At 40.5% G+C, this 19,008-nt stretch overlaps 1 protein-coding gene across 3 annotated transcripts in view; it reads right to left on the reverse strand.

The window, feature by feature from the left end:
* Positions 1-17,990, reverse strand: part of SLAIN2 (SLAIN family member 2) — a 30,992-nt gene extending 13,002 nt beyond the window's left edge. For 2 of the 3 annotated variants that reach the window (XM_026699912.2, XM_026699911.2), the window contains exons 1-6: positions 17,285-17,990; positions 11,208-11,356; positions 10,422-10,586; positions 9,659-9,817; positions 6,437-6,796; positions 907-1,044 (exon numbers count right to left, since the gene is read on the reverse strand). In XM_026699912.2, coding sequence (XP_026555697.2) covers positions 907-1,044; positions 6,437-6,796; positions 9,659-9,817; positions 10,422-10,586; positions 11,208-11,356; positions 17,285-17,733 — 1,420 coding nt within the window. In that variant the 5' untranslated portion in view covers positions 17,734-17,990. The remainder of the gene's footprint in view (positions 1-906; positions 1,045-6,436; positions 6,797-9,658; positions 9,818-10,421; positions 10,587-11,207; positions 11,357-17,284) is intronic. The other variant, XM_026699913.2, reaches the window with a different exon arrangement.
* Positions 17,991-19,008: the final 1,018 nt, after the last annotated feature.

Below are 19,008 nucleotides of genomic sequence, written 5' to 3' on the forward strand. Positions count from 1 at the left end.
ATTACATTATCGTGTTCAGCATATTGTGCTACTTTTAAGCTCTTTGCAGGTGTGTAGATGGTAGATGTAAGCATGAAAGCACTGAAGGCAAGAAAAAGCGAGTGAGCCTTGCCCCAAACATCTGCATATCTCTGCAGGCATCTATGCACTGAGCATGGAAATCAAGAATATGTTCAGTTTGAGTTTGCTGATCAGGGACACCATTAAGACAGTTTCTAACTGCAGAAAAATGCATTTGGACAAATAATCTTGTGCAGTTCTTAGAGCTCAGCGCATAAAGATCTGCAGAGGTCACAAAGATGTTTGTGAAATCAGCAACATTAAGTTTTGCCTTTATTCAGGCAAGCATTTTAGGAACCCAGTCTAAAGTATGAAATGAGAATGGCTGTACTTTGATCCGTTTAGGAGAATCCACAGAGAACAATGCACTGTCTTTAACTTATTATTCCCCCCAAAACAGTATTGAGCCATAACTGCAAAAAGAAAACAGCTTTTCAATATGTTTTTGTATTATATTGAAGATATCACAGCTGCAAATTGCAAGAAAATGTGCAGCACACTTTAAACCCTAGGTAGTATACTTGTGTGATAATAAATAAAATATGGACATTATATTTGCTGATGATATTGAATGCTTAAAGAATCACTAAAGTTCTCTGGGTAAACCTAAAAAGAAAGGAATACATATCAATAGAAAAAAAAAGTGCAACTTGGGACAATAAAAATGCTTTCAGTGGTGGGATAGAAAAAACAATTTCACTCATTCGACATACATTAGATCCGGCTAAGTTAGCGTTAGCCACGTGAAACATCCAATCCCTTTACCATGAAACTGTAAACACGCAGCTACAATTTTCAGCCTTCCTTCAGAAGCTGCATTTACAGCATCACCGTAAAGATACTTACTGGCTGAGGACTGAGGCTGAATACGAGGTATTCCTCCATTTGGCACTTGAAAGTTTGAGTCACTTCTACTGTTTTTCACAGACTCAACATGGATGTTAGATGTCCTGGAGAGGTTTGGAAGACTACGCCTTAGTTTTTCTGTATTAAAGAAAGATAACAACATACCATCTAATGCAGGAGGCTGCATTCTTCTACCACCCAGAGCAACCTGGAGTACAGAAGTCCTGAGGGAGCGGGGGAAAAGGCTTGGTACAGACCTTCAGAGCACATATTTCAGCTGTCAGGCAATACATAATCAATCAAAGCATTAAAAAGTACATATTTATCTAAAATATTGCATTTTATAAAAGTCTGAACCCTCACATAGAGCAAAAAATCATTGATATTTGTCACTTTAGGAGAAACGGACTTGTGTCTTGATTCCTTCTCTCAAAATGGTGAACGCATATCCAACAGATGGCCACCTATTTATTGATTTAAAATTCCTTTATGTCTGCATAAAGTTATGTAGAACTAGTTCTGAGTCAGAACTGTGATACTAAAATAAAGAAGAAACAAACCAGCAATATACAACTGGGGAAAAAGAAAGGTTTAGTGAGTTGGGGCTTCACATTAATTTCCTTACACTTCCATAATTGCTGCAAATCTGTTTTGGATGATCAGATTTTATTTTATTTAATACTGTATTTATAGAAGACAGAGAAGGATTCAGAAATTCACAATGTGTTTTCTGGTGGAACAGCTTTTACCAGCTGACACCATTGTACAAAACCCTATTTATTTTGAAAGCCAATGCTATACTTTTAAGAAGAAACAGTAGGAAACAATTTAGACTAGCATTTTTCAGAAACCCTACAGTGATGGGAGATTAACAGATTCCATAAGGTAAAGGTTCCCCTCGCGCACACATGCTAGTCGTTTCTGGCTCTAGGGGGCGGTGCTCACCTCCGTTACAAAGCCAAAGAGCCAGCGCTGTCCGAAGACGTCTCCGTGGTCATGTGGCCGGCATGACTAAACGCCAAAGATGCAGGGACCACTGTTACCTTCCCCCCAAAGGGGTCCCTATTTTTCTACTTGCATTTTTACATGATTTTGAACTGCTAGGTTGGTAGAAGCTGGGACAAGTAACGGGAGCTCACTCCGTGATGCAGATTCCATAGCTTTGAACAAATATGGGTAGTCAAAAAATTTTCTCCATCATCCTAGCAGTACTGGCTTTCATATAGAATTATCCTCACTTCAGATTTGGGGAAAAAATCAGCTTTATTAGCTAAAAAATAAGCTTGCTAAGCAATATAATAATTATTATTCATAATAATAATTATGAATCTTAATAAGAAAAAAATTAATTTATATCCATAACAGTATAAGAGTCCAATAAATTAAATATGAATTTGAAGTTTTAAAAATGTGGAATGCATTGTATTGTGGACTTTGTTTATTCTGCTCTGATATAATACAGGGCTCCCCAACTCCTGGTCATGGACCACAACAGGGCTGCAGCCTATTTGCAACCAGGTTGTGTGAGCAGTGGGCCAGTGTACACGCAGCTCGACTTGTGCAACTGGCAGGCCAGCATGCATGCACACACGTGCACAGCTCAACTTGCACACGTTGAGCTGTGCGTGGTGGCCCATCACTCGCACAAGTTGAACTGTGCATGCGCTGCTGGCCCAATACTCGCATGGCCCAGTTTCCCCCCCTCCCCCCGCCGGGCTGCCAAGCCGCAAAGGTTGGGGACTACTGATGTAATATATAACCAACGAATCTGCATCATCTTACTTTTTCATTCTTTAGCGATATAAATCAAATGGTGTTCTCTGTATATTATTTTCACCTGTTATTTCTTTGGAAAAGAAACTCTCTCAAGTGCAATGACTGTAAGACATAGTGATTTAAAACAGATTGGGGAATTTCTAAAAAGATTTATGGGCCAGCTGTCTGCATGAAATGACAATTGGCATTTTGTCTGAAAAACTATTGCAAACTAGACTGAACCGTAAACGGAGATATATAATAATATGGACATGTACTCTGAACACCAATGCAAAAAAGAATCCTAGCTTTATTTGAAGAATATACTAAGCTAAGTTCTTGGATTTGGTAATACTCCAAATCATGTGAACTTAATTTTCTCAGCTGTCACCAAATCGGAATCCGGACTAAGAAACAACACAAATAATTTCTTAAATTTAATGGAATTAACTATGCTGCATTGCCTTGACCGCTTTTGCTATACCCACAGTTTTAAGTAAAAATAGGCTTAAAATATATTTCGCTGATCACAACATATAATCTATTTTATGGGTTATTTTTGAATGAGAGAATATTTCTTGTTGTTTGTTGGTGTATCCCATTTTAAGATCAATGCAAGAGAAGCAAAAGCAAAGCAAAAGCTCAAAGGATGAAAAATAATGCAAACAGGGATAAAGATGAATAGAACTATGCAAATAAGTTTAGCGCCAGCTGCTATGAACTACGCCAAGAATTGTTATTTTTAGTCTGATATATAAATACTGTACATACTTTCATAGTGCTTTGTATCCCATCCAGTAGTAATTACTATAGGGAATAAAGGGATTACTCTCCCACTTGAAATTATGGCCTGTCTGAGATTAGCAGTCTAAGATTATATCAAGACTGGAATTTAATTACAAAAGTACAGAATCACTGTGAGTAGCTATAGCTTATTGCCATTTTATATTCTGCAAATCAATCTTATAGCAGCTCCCAGCTCCTTAATTGGTACAGAGGAATATAGATGGGGCCACCATCTCTTACAAATAAAGACAGTCTCCCACCCTCCAATCCATTACTGAGTATATTAGATAATCCCTCAATCTTGCTAAGAGACGCAGTAACAACGCATTTTTAATTCATTAATAGCCAAGTTACTCAGACTAATTTTCCTGATCCCTTTAGGAATTTTTCAACCTACTTCTAGTAGAAAGGCTCTTTTTCTTTCAACCAGCTGCTCATTCGTGGTGCAAGGGTGTGCATGCATGCAGGGAAGCATGAGGTACGCCAACATAAAGAAGAGCTTGAGGTTTTTCAGCCACAGCGTTATTTTTGCTCCAGCAAGATCATCAAGAACCGATAAAATGTTGTATATGAAAGTGGTCCCGATCACATGCTTTGTGGAACAGGTGTGCCGTCACTTGCCACGCCAACCAAGTGCCATCATTGCTACCATTATGCCTATCTAGCTTACGGCTCCCGTTTCCACCCTCCCTGTATAGTTTTTCCACTGAGATTAAATCCTATTTAAGAGTTAGTGGCAGATAGCCACAAGCCTGTCAGTACAAAACACAGATTATTTTCCAGTCTGGCAATTTTCCACACCACTTGTAGGTATGTGAAAAAGAGAAGGTGCAAGACACAAGAGTGTACATTTACAAGATGTCACCCTCAATATTTCAGACAAAAAGCAGCATATCCGCTTCTTCTAGGAAGCATAAATTATTTTCTGTTGGACTTTAGAAGGGATTTTTGCTACATTTTTTTTTTTGAAAGGGTCCCATTTAAGGTACAAACCACACACTGTTTCAGTTGATTTATATCTATCGTCTATTCAAACATTTGAAACACTTAAGATCTGCTTAGAAAAATATATGCTCCAAACATTCTTTATAATTATTTTTGATCAGCCTCCTGTTAATTGAGGTAACAGAAATTATAGTACTATAATAACTTGAGTTCAGATTGCTCACAGAGCTCAAATTTTGTAATCTCCAGGTCAAAGAGTTACATTTTTGAAATGCTAATAACTGTTTGGTTGATAAGGATGATAGAATTCTTTCATTCAATTTCCTTAGATCTTAAGTCTACCTGGTAACTAACAAAACAGATAGCTGGAATTTCACTTGCTGCAGAGGATATACAGAACTGAAAGAAAGCTTTAAAGCAAGCAATGAAAGGGAGCAAACAGGAAGATGAATTTTTTTTTAAATGCAATCGTTTTTAAACCGTGCTCTACGATGTACAGTCTGGATAGGTCCCATTTCACAAAGTAGAATTAGCAATGCAACATGCTAGGAAGCAGCAGGAACATCCAACAACAACAGAAAAATAACAGTGTTGAGTCTGTTTGTGGTCTCTTAGCAACAGCTTAGTTTACATACCACATTGAATCCCATAAAAAACATGCTAACTTTTAAAGGAAAACGTTAACAGAAGAAACACCCTAGTTATTTTTCTTCTGAACTGTAATGAAATTATTAGGAAATGTATATATCTCACCCTCTAACAGTAACTTTGAACTTTGAAAAAAAAAACACTTTTTAGTTTCTGGATACAGTATTTATCCTTCAGGTATAACACATATATGACTAGATCTTAGAAAAAGATGCAAGAATAAAATGAACTAAATCCTGATATAATAAAATCTCAGTTGTTCTTTTAAAACGTAACTTTCTTCCCCCTTCCATATATTCTCATGAGTCCAGTGACTTGGCTCCCTTTCTTTATTTCAAACTAATGTTGACTGATTTGATTCAAAGGGCAAAAGATTTTACTTTGTGGCATGCGGTATATATATATATTTTTCCCCTTCAAATAAACAGTTTTGGCTTCATCCATCAAGCAAGTTAAGTTTGAGGTTAAGAATGAACACTTTATTTTCCAATTCTAGTTTTGAATTACCCGAAGTTTGTTGTTTGCTTTGCCATTATTTTCTTTTCTTTTGGAGTTGTGCATAGTTGAAAATAATTTATATTTTAATTGGATCTATGTAGCTTTTAAGAATATTATTAAGAGTTGTTTCAGTATGAGATGGGGGGGGCAAATAAATTGAATAAATAAATTGAATAAAAATATTATATCCTATCTTTTTTATGACATTGGCCCTCATTATTTTTTTAAATAATGGCAGATAATCTACCATGCAAGGAATAATTGAAAACTGTAAATTGAACACATGCATGCTTAAAGAAAAGGGAATTTACTTTTCCTTTCTCATATATCTTTGCTGAGAATAACTAATCCTATTTGCAATAGCTTAGCAGCTCAAGAAGTTTTTTTTTTACATCTTAAAAGCTACCACCTCTTTAAAGCAACAATTTTCATTTTACTATTAATTTTGTTTAGGGGAAAAAAATACAATAGTTGTCACTATTTTGGCCTAATTAACCTTATTTTTTCCTAATGAACATTCTTCTTGATGGAGTTCTTAAAATGAGAACAATTTGGCCAGAAAACTACATGGCCAGAAAACAAAGTTGTTTTCAGAACTTATGGATTTCTAACCATCCTAATGAAAAACAAACACACCCAACCCTGTCACAAATCATATTCTACCTTTCCTTGTATCTTTGGCTGTAAGGCCAAATACATAGCACATTTTTATTTTATTTTATTATTTCATTTCATTTCATTATTTTATTTATTATATGTTATTATATTATATTTAAATAATCTATAGGGCTGCTGATTTCACAACCAGAGTTTAAATGCTCCCATACCAGGGGGGCACACTCACAGCTACTAGTTGAACGTTTCATGCGTAAAACCCCAAAGATCAGAGTCGTTTTACCTTCATTTTTGACAGTGGCGGTTTGTAAATCAGGGGGATGTCCTTGAAGTGAAAGGCGGGGTTGCTGCAGGCGGCTAAGCATGGGCTGAGGTGACACTCTGCTGTACTCTATTCCTCTAGCAGGAGATCGAGACCGGGGAGAATTTCTCGGGGACTGTTTTGGCGAAGGTCGAGGTGAATTGCGGGGTGAGGGAGAGAATCTACTCATAGCTGGGTGCACGGCATGATGGCAGCTGTCTTCTTCATCCTCTAAGCTCTGGGCATCAAGTTCCTGATCGCTAAACGTTCCACGCCGCATAGAACTACATGAAGACCCAGAGCTACGCCGAGAAGTAGTTGCTGCATATTCTTGCCGAAGACCTAACGGACAGAAAGAACATCGCCTTGAAGTACAATCCCTTCCTTTTTTTTTATTAGCGCAGTCAAGGAACATGTCATAACACAATCCCCATTCTGTGGTTTGACTGTGCTACACAATTCAACATGGGTTGTGTTGAGGTAATTCCCCGTTAGGAGAATGAGCGCATACAAGGAGACGTATTTGAGAGGAGTGTTTGAATAATACACACAGAGCACACAGATACACTGTACAGTAAATGTAGGTTTTTACTTCCAGAAAGGTTTAAGCAAAGTCCAAAATAAGCAATCCAAAAGTCATTCACAGGTAAATCAGTCAGTTTTTCAATCCAGGGATAATCCAAATATCAAATTCCAGTGTCAAAAACAGTTCAGCATCAGACTTACATTAAATCCAGTAATATCAGTCAATTAGAAGAAATGGAGGAACGGCAACACTTTCCAACAGAAGGAAACAGAGATACTCACTCAGACACACTCTCTTCTGAGACTAAGACTAAACAATCCAGATTTCTCGCTCCATCTTATGGCCGTTTGAGAAACCACACCTAATTACAGTTTTGCATTTTCTTAAAGTTACAGTTTTAAAATGTTTATCCTGGTTTATATATTTGTAACCCAAATAGCTGTTAGGTGACTCATATTCCCAACAGGTTGTTTTCAAGGCAGAAACGTCGCTGAATGTATACTAACTTTTTCAGTAAAGGCAGCGCATTATTAGCTGTCATTGCTGAAGGCACTGAAGAATCTGGTAAGGAAATATGTTTGAAGTACGAGCGTCAAGCTCAATAATGCCACACGACGTATCATGATGTATCGCAATGATTTTTTGCCTCTGAGAAGCTGGGGCGGGCCTGATATATCTGGCCCGTGGACCACCAGTTTGATACCCCTGGTCTGAAGCAATGGCCCAATGGAGCATGTGTTATCTAGAATTAACCAAAGTTTAGTTATGCAATAGCTATTCTAGACCTTAGCATCCAGGATTCAGACAAGATTTGAAAGCAAATGATAATGGACTAGCAATGTGGATTTGACATCAGCTCCAAATTTAGCATTTTAACCAACACTACATTTTTCTTGTCAGTATTTAACCAGCGTTTATTAGGCCAGCTCTTAATAAACTCAGAAATCAAATGTTTCGCAGCTTCCACAGCAGCAGATGGAAAGACAAAGCTAGGCATTATTCACATCTTAATGACACCCAACGCCAAATGGCTGCAATATGCCTCCACGTTATCCAGCCAGAAAACAACACACTAGCTTGATTGTTATGCCTACAACAGCTCAAACCAGAATCCTTTGGCAGTATTAACTGTATGCTACTATATTCTGAAAAATTAATTCTATGGAGAAATTGTATTATAGGATCTCTGAGCTAAACAGAAATGTAACAAATAGACACAAACAAAAGCTGGGTAATATCTACTGACAAAATGTAAGTAGGATAGAAAAGAATACTTTATTGGCCAAGTGTGACCGGACACGCAAGGAATTTGTCTCCGGTGCATATGCTCATAGTGTACATATAAACAGCAAGTCATAGGTCTTTAATCCTAAATTACAAACAACAATTGACAAATCGTAAGAAACCAATAGGAGAAAATAGGGAAGATGGAAAATGATACAGTGCTGTGGGAATTAAGTCTTTAGCAGAGTGCTGGTAGGGGAAAAAAACTATTTTTATGTCTAGGTGTTTTGGTATGCAATGCTCTTTAGTGGCATCCTGAGGGGAGAAGTTGAAATAGATTATGTCCAGGATGTGAGGGGTCTGTAGATATTGTCTCAGCCCTCTTTCTGGTTCATGCAGTATACAAATCCTAACTTTAACATGTCACAATTAACTTTCTTTTATGGTTTGGGGGAAGGGACAGACATTTTTTTGACATCTTGTAGGATTTATCCAATTCCTGTCCCTCTTCCCTCTTCCCTTTAGCTTTAGATTGGTTGGATAGCACTATAATTACAATGCCAAAGTAATTGATATTATAACTGATAACATTTTTCTCCAATGAATCTGCGGCTTTACATTCTATCCAGCAAACATAATGAAGACTTGGGTTTTTAAGAAGTTCGCATTAACAAACAAATTTTAGCCAAAATATTCCTCCAAATCCTTTGTTTCATTCTGGATAAATTACTCAGTGCAACAAACGCAAAGTCACAACCTTTTTTATAAACCTAGTTTCAGTTATGTGGCCTCGATGGCAATCACTGAAGGAAAATTGTTCTGTGAATCCGAACTGAAATCGTGCCTGATAAATGTTGTCCTCAGTGCAGCTCTCTAAGAGGACTGTAACTACGAAACATAAAGATCATAGTATTAACTCTGATTTAATTCCCAGTCTGTTTCAGAAAAATAATAATGCAATGGCGGCTCATATATACACTTTTCCATCCTTCTTGGTAAATGTACTGGGTGATGGTGGTGGTACTAGAACTGCCTATTCAAATCCAGATCGTGTCTTTAACTACAACCAGCACGTCATCTGAGTTTCAGGACAATCTTTTGGGTGATTAGAAGCCAACAAGTCTGTCCAATTTCCAAAATGTTCCCACTTGGCTACTTGTTTATAATCACAGTACTATAGCAATTATTTAAAATTGCATCTAGAAAGAGTTGCTATGTGGAAACGTACATGGACACATTTCAGTGTTAAACATTTCCCTATTTTTATGTTCACTTCTTAGTCTTTCCTATAGTTTTCCTCTTCTCTTGGCCTATATACTCCTCAAACCTTTTTGTTTCTTAACATGTGGCCTTCGTGTTGAATCCCTGAAGTTTACCAACAAAAGCAAACATGCTAAAAATAACATCCGTAAAAAACTCAGGATGTTTACTCTTTATGATGTGAAAATACTTACTCTCTTCTTGCATTCGGGCTAAAATTTGCACATCAGTTAAGTCATTTAGTTTGTAATTAGATCCTATTGAGTCTTCATCCATTTCTGAAGCACTTAATTCACTGTCTATAGAGGATTGTGGGCTGAGTGGAGGATTTCGATCAGAACTTTTGAAATGACCTATAAGAAAAGAAAAACAAATTAATATCTAAAGACATTCCTATCATCCCTATAAATCAGCCTGATTTTTAGAAAGGAAAAACTTCCAAGAACTCAAATATGTTGAGAAATAAACTCATTTCTCTTCAAGTTAGGTACCGATCAATCTACCAGGTGCTGGCCTTGAAACTCATAAAGTGCTCTAAAGGAAAAAATTTTGATCTTTTGCTATTAAGGAAAAATAATTCTGGCATTCAAAATTGTACTTCCGCTACAAAAGATGAATTTATAAATGCCAAACAGAATAAATATAATAATAACTTTAACACATTTGTAAGTATAGTAGTGTACCTTGACCAGGATCTGGGGATACTCTGGTCTGTAGGAAGTTGACTAGATAACGGAAGGGAGGGAAGGAGGGGGAAGGAAGGAAATGTACAGACAAAGCAATATAAGGATTACAGCTCAAAATTAGACATCATTAATAAATTGCTAATATAGTGTTTTATCTGCATAAACTATATAAGCAGAAATAGATTCAAACTTCTGAAATAAAAGGAAATATTAAGAGCTAATAAGTTTTTCTTGGTGTCTATCATTTGCACCTTAGATCTGAAGCTCTTACCTGAGTTGTTAGGATATATGAGCTGTTTTACTAAAGGAGCTTTCGCTGGTGTAGGGGAAGAAAAACTGAAGCTAGGGCTGTAGGGACTGCCAGCACTGTGGCTATGGGAATTTGCGTAATTGACAGTGTTGAATGGATTACTATATAGGCTGTGTCTCTTGAGAGCTGTATGGAAAAACAGAAAAGAAAATTCATACACTGTTTCACAGAACTTAAAATTGCATTTCTGATTTTAATTCCATAAGGTGTGTTATGAGGTACAGACCGTGGGTACAAAGTAGAATAAGGTATTTTTTAATAAAATGCATCTCTTCACCTTGTTAGTAGCACAAACTCTACAATACAGTCCCATCAATTTTTAATTTTTAAATTTAATTTGGCAAACACTAATATTACATTTTGATAATGTAACAGTCCAGAAAATGGTCATCTGATCATTTATTTCAATTATTTAATGTGCCTGATAAATGTTTTGAAATTCTTTTTTAAAATTATTATTTTACATGCCATTTCCCAGATACCAATTCTTTTAAAATAAAATGACACTGTTCAAAACAGCTGCCATGCTGGTATACTTATTAGACAATAACTACAGCATAGCTGGACACTTGTTTCCCATTAATTTTTAATATAAGAAAGGATATAATAATCTTCCTATTAACATAAATTGGATTTAAAACAGACTAACTATCACTGGAACATAACTATTTTTTTTTAAAAAAAATGTATATTAAAATACTACCTGTTTAAAACAAGTTAGCATTAAAAAAAAATCCAGAAGCTCACCTGACATGGTCTGTTCAAGCCTATGGATCAATGACTTTTTAGCACATTCTATGTCTGGAGTTGGATAATCCAATATTTGCCTGCACCAAACAAGGGGACTCATCGATTTTTGCACAGGGGTCACTTTCTTCTTTGGTGACATATACAACCTGGTGGAAATTAAAACATACAAACATTACATAGGGATACACAGAACTTCAATATAGTGTTCTTTTTAACCAAAAAACAAAACAAAAACAAAATACAAGACGACATGGTTTTCAACACAGTGCATCTTTTTCTCAGCATGCTGGAAATTAAGAGACTGCCTTTCCCTGATTGAATGTGCCCACCTAACCCAGATGTTGCCTACATGGGATCCCCAGATACCAGGGGGAAGAGACCTGAAGGCAGGTGCTTTCTGCAGGGCACCCCTCTGGGCATGGGTAGGATTAAAATTTTTAACAACCGGTTCTGTGGCCGTGGCTTAGGTGGTGGGTGTGGCTTGGTGGTCATGTGACTGGTTGGACATGGCTTGGTGCTCAAGTTATTGGCTGGGTGTGGCCAACTCAATGTCACTCACATTGAGGCACGCATCTCCTCGCCTGGCCTCTCATGACTGTGGGGATGCTGCAACAGTCGTAAGTGTGAAAAATGGTCATAAGTCACTTTTTTCAGTGCTATTGTAACTTTGAATGATCATTCCACGCAAGCAAAGTACCAGCAAAGGAGGGGAAAAAAACTCCAGAGAAGTTTCTGAGACATGAAGTCTAGTCCTGCCAAGAATGTAATAAAGGTTAATGGAGAGGCAGCTTCTGTAAGCAACACCAGAATGTTACCTTCCTGCCTTCCTTACTGGATTAGGCCAGTAATTTCTTCTAACAACCGGTTCTCCTAACTTCTTAGAATATTAACAACCGGTTCTAGCGAATAGGTGCAAACTGGTAGAATCCCACCCCTGCCTCTGGGACACATTATCTTTGGAAGCAATAAGAACCCCTCTTCTTACACTGTAGTCTTCTGGAGAGCTATAAAGATCCAGCTTTTGCGGAATTGATTCTGGAACCGTCACGTAACTTTTAGTTTCATTATCATACTACAAAGTTTCTATTTTACATTGCTTAATTATTGTTGGTTGTATAATGCACATAGTAACCATCTAGAGCAGTGGTGGCTAACCTTTTTGGGCTCCTGTGTTGGAAATTGCGGGCATGCAAGCGCTTGCGTGCTGCACACCAGCATCCAGAAGGCAATGTGTGCAGGGGGCCCCACGCCCCCTGCGCATGCGATGCCCCCCCACATCTCTGTGCATGTATGCAAGGCCCCCGTGTGCACTGCGCATCTCTGCGCATGCATGCACATCTCCTGTGCATCCCAGCCTCCCATGCATGCACACCAAATACCCGACAATCAGCTGTCGGGTGTGCGGCACGCACGCATGTGCAGTAAACCTGCTCTGAGCGAGGGCTCGCATGCCAGCGGTAATGGCTCTGCATGCCACTTCCGGCACGCGTGCTGTAGGTTCGCCATCACCGATCTAGAGACCAGTTACTGAGGGAGGTTGATAGATGGGGAGACTGCCTGCCCTCCAGGAAAAAAAAAACAGATGAATGTTCATTTCAGTATGCAAAAATCAGAATTTATTAATTCAATAGAAAGCATGGGAACTGTCAAAACAGTTCATACAACAAAACAGCCTGTTAAGAGATCCACCCAGCCTTCTCTGTGCGTAAGTAAACACTCAGAAATGATATGGAATACGGTTTAGGAAATTGAGGTGGATGGTAGGAAACTTTACTAAGAAGGAGCTCTTGTCCATTGTGGGAGGCAGCCAGGAATCTTCCAACATGCAGGGAAGTTTTGCTTTGTTAAGGGAGGCATGGGAGCCAAAAGATGACGGGAAGACAAAATTAAGGGGATGGGAAGACAAAATTAAAGTCTAACAGTGTAAGTTTAAAATCAAGCTCACACAATATACTGAAAACCCAAATAATTTGACTTGAATTCAAAACTGCTTGTAAAATAAACTACAGGATAAAATATTACATGAAGTATTTTAATACTCTAAACATTTTAGGCTTGAACTAAAGGTTCAATCTAGTGTTTTTAGCAGTGGTGGGATTCAAATTTTTCTACTACCAGTTCTGTGGGTGTGGCTTGGTGGGCGTGGCAGGGGAAGGATACTGTAAACTCTCCAGTCAGAGGTGGTATTTGCCAGTAATCCAAACCACTCAAAATTTCTGTTACCGGTTCTCCAGAACTGGTCAGGACTTGCTGAATACCACCTGTGTTTTCAGATAGTTTATGAAACATATTCACCATCCAAAGAGTGGACAGGTACTTAACAAACAGACTCGTTTAGTTTTTAAACTATCTTTAAAGTCTTGGTTAATATCTTTATAAAATACGTAAAAAATATCTTTAAAGTCTCCGTCGTCAACTGAACCTTGTGTTAGAAAAATAAAAGGCACAATATCAGTCATCCTATTCCAAAGAATCTTCCACCAAGGTAACACTTATACATTTCAGTAAGAAAAAAAAAACCTAACATGGGACAAAGAGTTACAAGATCTGTATATATACATTGTTCATTGAAAGTGTAGGCATAAACAATTAATACAGAACTGCTATTCTGTATTCTGCATTATATTTGAATCTTTTTGTCATTCCTTCTAGAATTGTAACTAGTTATGAATTAAATATCAATTCCTCATATTTAACACCTATATGCACACTTTATGGGGACGTGATGGCTCAGTGGTTAAGAATCTGAGTTCGAGACTTGAGAGCCACACGATGGAGGCGGGCACCCATTTTTGCCCACTTAGCAGTTCAAAAGCATGTAAATGCGAGTAGATAAATAGGTACCACTTTGGTGGGAAGGTAATGGCATTCTGTGTTTTGCTGCATGCTCTGCGTTGCAGCATGATGTCATGAGGACTGTGGAGACATCTTTGGACAATGCTAGCTAAGAAACAGAGATGAGCACCACCACTTAGAATCAGAAGTGACTGGACAGGGGAAACCTATACTTTTACGAATACTTTAAATCAGGGCTGTCAAACTCCCGGCCCGTGGGCCAGATGCGTCATGTGCTGGCCACACCCAAGCCTGGTTTAGCAAAGGGGAAAAAAATATGTCACGTGACGCTGACGTGACGCCGTGAGTTTGACACCCCTGCTTTAAATGAACACAGTATATATCAATATTTAAACATTTTAAAGTGATAAATAACCTTGCTTCTTGTTTGTTAATTTATCTGATCTAGGTTGGATTGACAACAATGCTAGTCACAGGAGGAAACAAAACTAATATGGATTTTTGTGTGTGTGTCCATTTCTTCAGAATCATTTCCAGCATCATGCCTAAATTTCTCAGATTTTTGGATGGGTTACAGACAACAAACTAACTTTAAAATATCATATATTGTAATGTGGTGATACTTTGTATGACCAACTTGCACCAGCTGTAACAACAACCAAACTGGTCTATACTCTGTAAGACCAATCCACAGGTCTTGCATTTATTTATATCTCAAGCAATGTCAATTGTCATCTAAGTTTCTAAATGCTTACTCATGATAGACCAGTAACAGTAACAAATATTTCATGCACCAACACTGGATCATACTTTGAGTAGCACAGCTATAGCTAATGCCAGTTGTGGGCTAGACTATGAAAACAATAAAACAGCACGTCACATCCATGTTACTGCCAAAATATCTTCACTGATTTAAGCATGAATTCTTGAAATGCCTTTGATTAAGGAAATAATGCATTTGGAAAACAGTCTGTCAATTTTTTTCCATTATGAAAACACAGCTCAATAGCAAACAGGCTATGGAGAGAAAATAACAGTTTTTATAAAGTTTTGCTGTACTTTAGAGAAGAGAATGAATACAGAATAGTGAAATGAATTAAACATGTGGAAAAGAGTTAAACTAACCAATCAGCAGCTAATGACCTCGGAAATCTTTCCACTTGGAAATTTTATTCTGCTTATTTGAGAATTAATACTGAGTTAAGTACATACATGATTGTACCATCAAAGACAAATAAATTTAAAATGAGTTTATCTCTGTTCAGTTCACAATGATAAAATTAGCCTAATGAATCACATTGCACATGAATGAGATAGAAGAGAGGTTCCCATGCTTCCAAATATATGCCTGTATATTTTAATTACTTAAATGTAATTGAGCTCTGCCTGTCAAGAATGAAGCAAATATAATGCATGCAAGGAAAAGCATTTACAGCACTCAACCATACAAGCAATACATATAAAAGGAGGAAATTGCTCCACACCCCAATTTTAAGTGAAGAAGTCTCAATTTGTTCATTTAAGCTACCACAATCAAATGACATCATGCAACCTTAATATATCATCTCTTATTCCATGATCTAATTTTGACGCTAATGAACACATCCATCCTGACTCATCATTTTGGAAAAATAATTGAAATGTATGTATCCTATTATTTGTGGGTGTGACTGTGCATATAAGGCAATACACAAATAAATGTAAGGTGAAAGAGAATTGGGAGAGAATTGAAGAAACCTTATTGACTATTGGTTTTTCTTGCTAATGTTTTCTCCAGAACTTTAAGGCACATTCTATATTCCTTTCAAATATTGTTCTACGATGCAACATCACCTTTTCGCCCCAACTTTGGTGTCTTTTCAAGAGACAAGATTCTAATCACAAAAGGATCCTTTGGTTTCCTGTGTAAACTAGCAAGTTTAAGGCTGAGAGGAAAAGGCACTCAGGGTCACTATGATCTAATTCAATTTTCCCCCCAAATTGACAATTTTAAGACCATTAAGAGTTCAACTCCCAGAACTGAAAAATGATGATCTAATTCAGCCCAACCCAACCCATGCAGCTGTTCAACCAATGTTAGACCATAGAAACCTCACCACTTCTAAAAACCTGGTTTGAATTTACCATCACTCATATTTATGAGATATTGGAACGAGAAAAGGCGCAACCCGTCCACTCCAGACACGGGTGTAAAATTAGGCCAATTTGGTTGTGTCTTTTCCCAGTTAACAAAAGTGTGTCCAGGCCCAACAAGGGAGATCCCCAAACCACCTTTCCTGCCCCCCTTAAGCAGCTGTGCAAAGAAGGAAAAGGCTGTGGGGGGTTTCCTTAAGGACAACCCTTGTAGGGGATTCCCAGCTTTGGGGATCCTTGCTCCCCACAAGGATACCTAGAGTTAGCCAGTCTTTGCAGATCCCCCAATATTTGGGGTAGGAGGATCCTTCCTTCCTTCCTCTATTGATCTCCTTCCTTTTATACATGTCCTTCCTTCCTTTCCTTCCTTCATCTATTCATCTCCTTCTTTCTACCCATGTCCTTCCTTCCTTTTTCTACACCTTCCTTTTATACGTGTCCTTCCTTCCTTCATCTATTCATCTCCTTCCTTCTATCCATGCATTTCCTTCCTTCCTTTCCTTCATCTATTCTCCTTCTTCCTTCCTTCCTTCGTTCCTCTATCTCCTTCCTTTTATACATGTCCTTCCTTCTTTCATCTCTTTATCTCCTTCCTTTTATACATTCCTTCCTTCCTTCATGTATTCATCTCCTTCTCCCATGTCCTTCCTTCCTTCCTTCATCTCTTTATCTCCTTCCTTTTATACATTCCTTCCTTCCTTCATGTATTCATCTCCTTTCTCCCCATGTCCTTCCTTCTTTCATCTCTTTATCTCCTTCCTTTTATACATTCCTTCCTTCCTTCATGTATTCATCTCCTTTCTCCCCATGTCCTTCCTTCCTTCCCTTCATCTCTTTATCTCCTTCCTTTTATACATTCCTTCCTTCCTTCATGTATTCATCTCCTTCCTTCTATCCACCTTCCTTCCTTCATCTATTCATCTCCTTTCTACCCATGTCTTTCCTTCCTTCCCTCCCTCCCTCCCATCTTCTATTCATTTCCTTCTTTCCACGTCCTTCCTTCTTCTATTCCTTCCTTCCTTCCTTCCTTCCTCTATTCCTTCCCTTCCCTTCCTTCCCGGTTCAGGTGTGGCCTCCCTCCCCGGAGCGCGACGCCCCAGCCACGTCGGCCCAAGCCGCCCTTCCCCGGGCTCCGTCCCCCTCACCAGCCCGTCTCGTCCTCTTCGCAGCCGGCCAGCCGCTCCAGCTCGTCGGGCCTCAGCGGCTCCACCTCGTCCAGCAGGCCGCTCTTCTCGGCGGGCCCCCGCGCCGCCTCCGCGCCCCGCTCGTCGTTCGGGGGTGGCCGCCGCGGCCCGGCCTTGTTGTTGAGGCCGCGGCTCTCCAGCCCCAGGGGCGGCGGCGAGGACGAGGAGGAGGAGGACGGCGAGAGCTGGGCGGCGGGAGGCGGGAAGAGCAGCGGCGGCGGGGGCGGCGGGGGCGTGCAGGCGCCCGACCCTCCGCCGCTGAGTAGCCGCTTGGGGCTGCTGCCGCCGCCGGGCGCCCCGGCCGCGCTGCGGATGCGGAGCTGCTCGTTCTGCTTCTCCAGCTTCTTCACCAGCTCCTGCAGCTTCCGCACCTCCGCGTCGGCGTTCACGTTGGAGTTGATGTCCTCCATGGCGCCGCCGCCGCCGCCGGCCTCTCGTCAAGCGGCGACGGTCTGCCGCTCCTCAGAGGCCGAGGCCGACGGGCCCCCCCTACACGGCCGGGCGGGGAAGCGCAGCCACCGCCTCTCCCGCCTCCGCCTCGTCGGTTTGGAGGAGCCGGGCCCGCCTCAGCTGCGGCCCCGCGCGGCGGAGGGAACCCGACACGTAGATCCGGCCGCGGGCCTGGGCTGAACGGCCCCCGGCGGGGGGGACGGAGGCCGGCCGTCGGACGGACAATCGGCGTCGGGGAGGTGGAGCGTTTTCTCCCTGGAAACCCCGGCCTCGAGGAGGGCGCCCTCCGTGGCTGGGAAGGCGCGCCGTCCTCGGGTTGATCGTGGCGGGGGGGCTCGGGAGAGCTGGTTGGGGTCGCCGGGAGCGGTTTGCCCCGGGCTTTTTGGGGGGTAGTGTGTGTGGGGGAAGGGTCTTTGCCCCTCTGAAAGTACCGTCAGAATAGGCCCCTTTTTTGCTCTCAGAGGCGGTGGGGGAATCGCTTGGAGGTTTATTGCAGGCCTTGTTTCCCAGGAGGGGTCCTCGGTTTACGACAGTTCCTTTAGTGACCGTTCAAAGTTGCAGCGGCCCTGAATAAAAGCGGCTTCACCTTTGTGAGCATCCCTACCTACGATCAGGTGCCTGGAATTCGGATGCTTGGCAACCGGTTCGTACTCAGGACCGGTTGCTGCGTCCTGAGATTGTATGGGATCCCCCTTTTGCAATGGGTGGAGAAGCCAAATCAATAATAGGGAGGCCAGATTCCACCCTGCAAACCGTGTTACTAACTTCTGTCAAGTGCAGCGATTCACTTAACAACGGGGGCAAGGGAGGTCGTATAAAACGGGGTAAAAACTCACTTCACCAATGACTCACTGAACAACAACAACATTTTGGGCTCAATTGCGGTCGTAAGTCGAGAGCTAACTAAAGTTTGAAGATAGCCTGGGAGGATTTGCTCTGGAGACAAGGCCTGGTTACCTGCGTGTTCCGCGGGTTGGAGCAAATTTAGTGTCTCATCCCAGTGCAAAAGTTTAGGCCCGTGATGTTTAGACCTTTTCGTTGTCGCGGGCTGAAAGTGTGCGTGCAATGCATGTGTGACCCCCGTGCCCTTGTGCATGCACACACTCCTCCACCGCATGACCCCCACCCCTTGTACAGGGGTCCCCTGCGCATGCGTGCCCCCTTGCTCCCCCTGTGCATGCACGCACATCTTCATGCGCCCTGCGTATGCACGGCAGATACCTGACAATCAGTTG

Source organism: Pseudonaja textilis, chromosome 6, assembly GCF_049901715.1.
Source record: "Pseudonaja textilis isolate UNSWEBS1 chromosome 6, rPseTex1.2, whole genome shotgun sequence".
Lineage (NCBI taxonomy): Eukaryota > Metazoa > Chordata > Lepidosauria > Squamata > Elapidae > Pseudonaja > Pseudonaja textilis.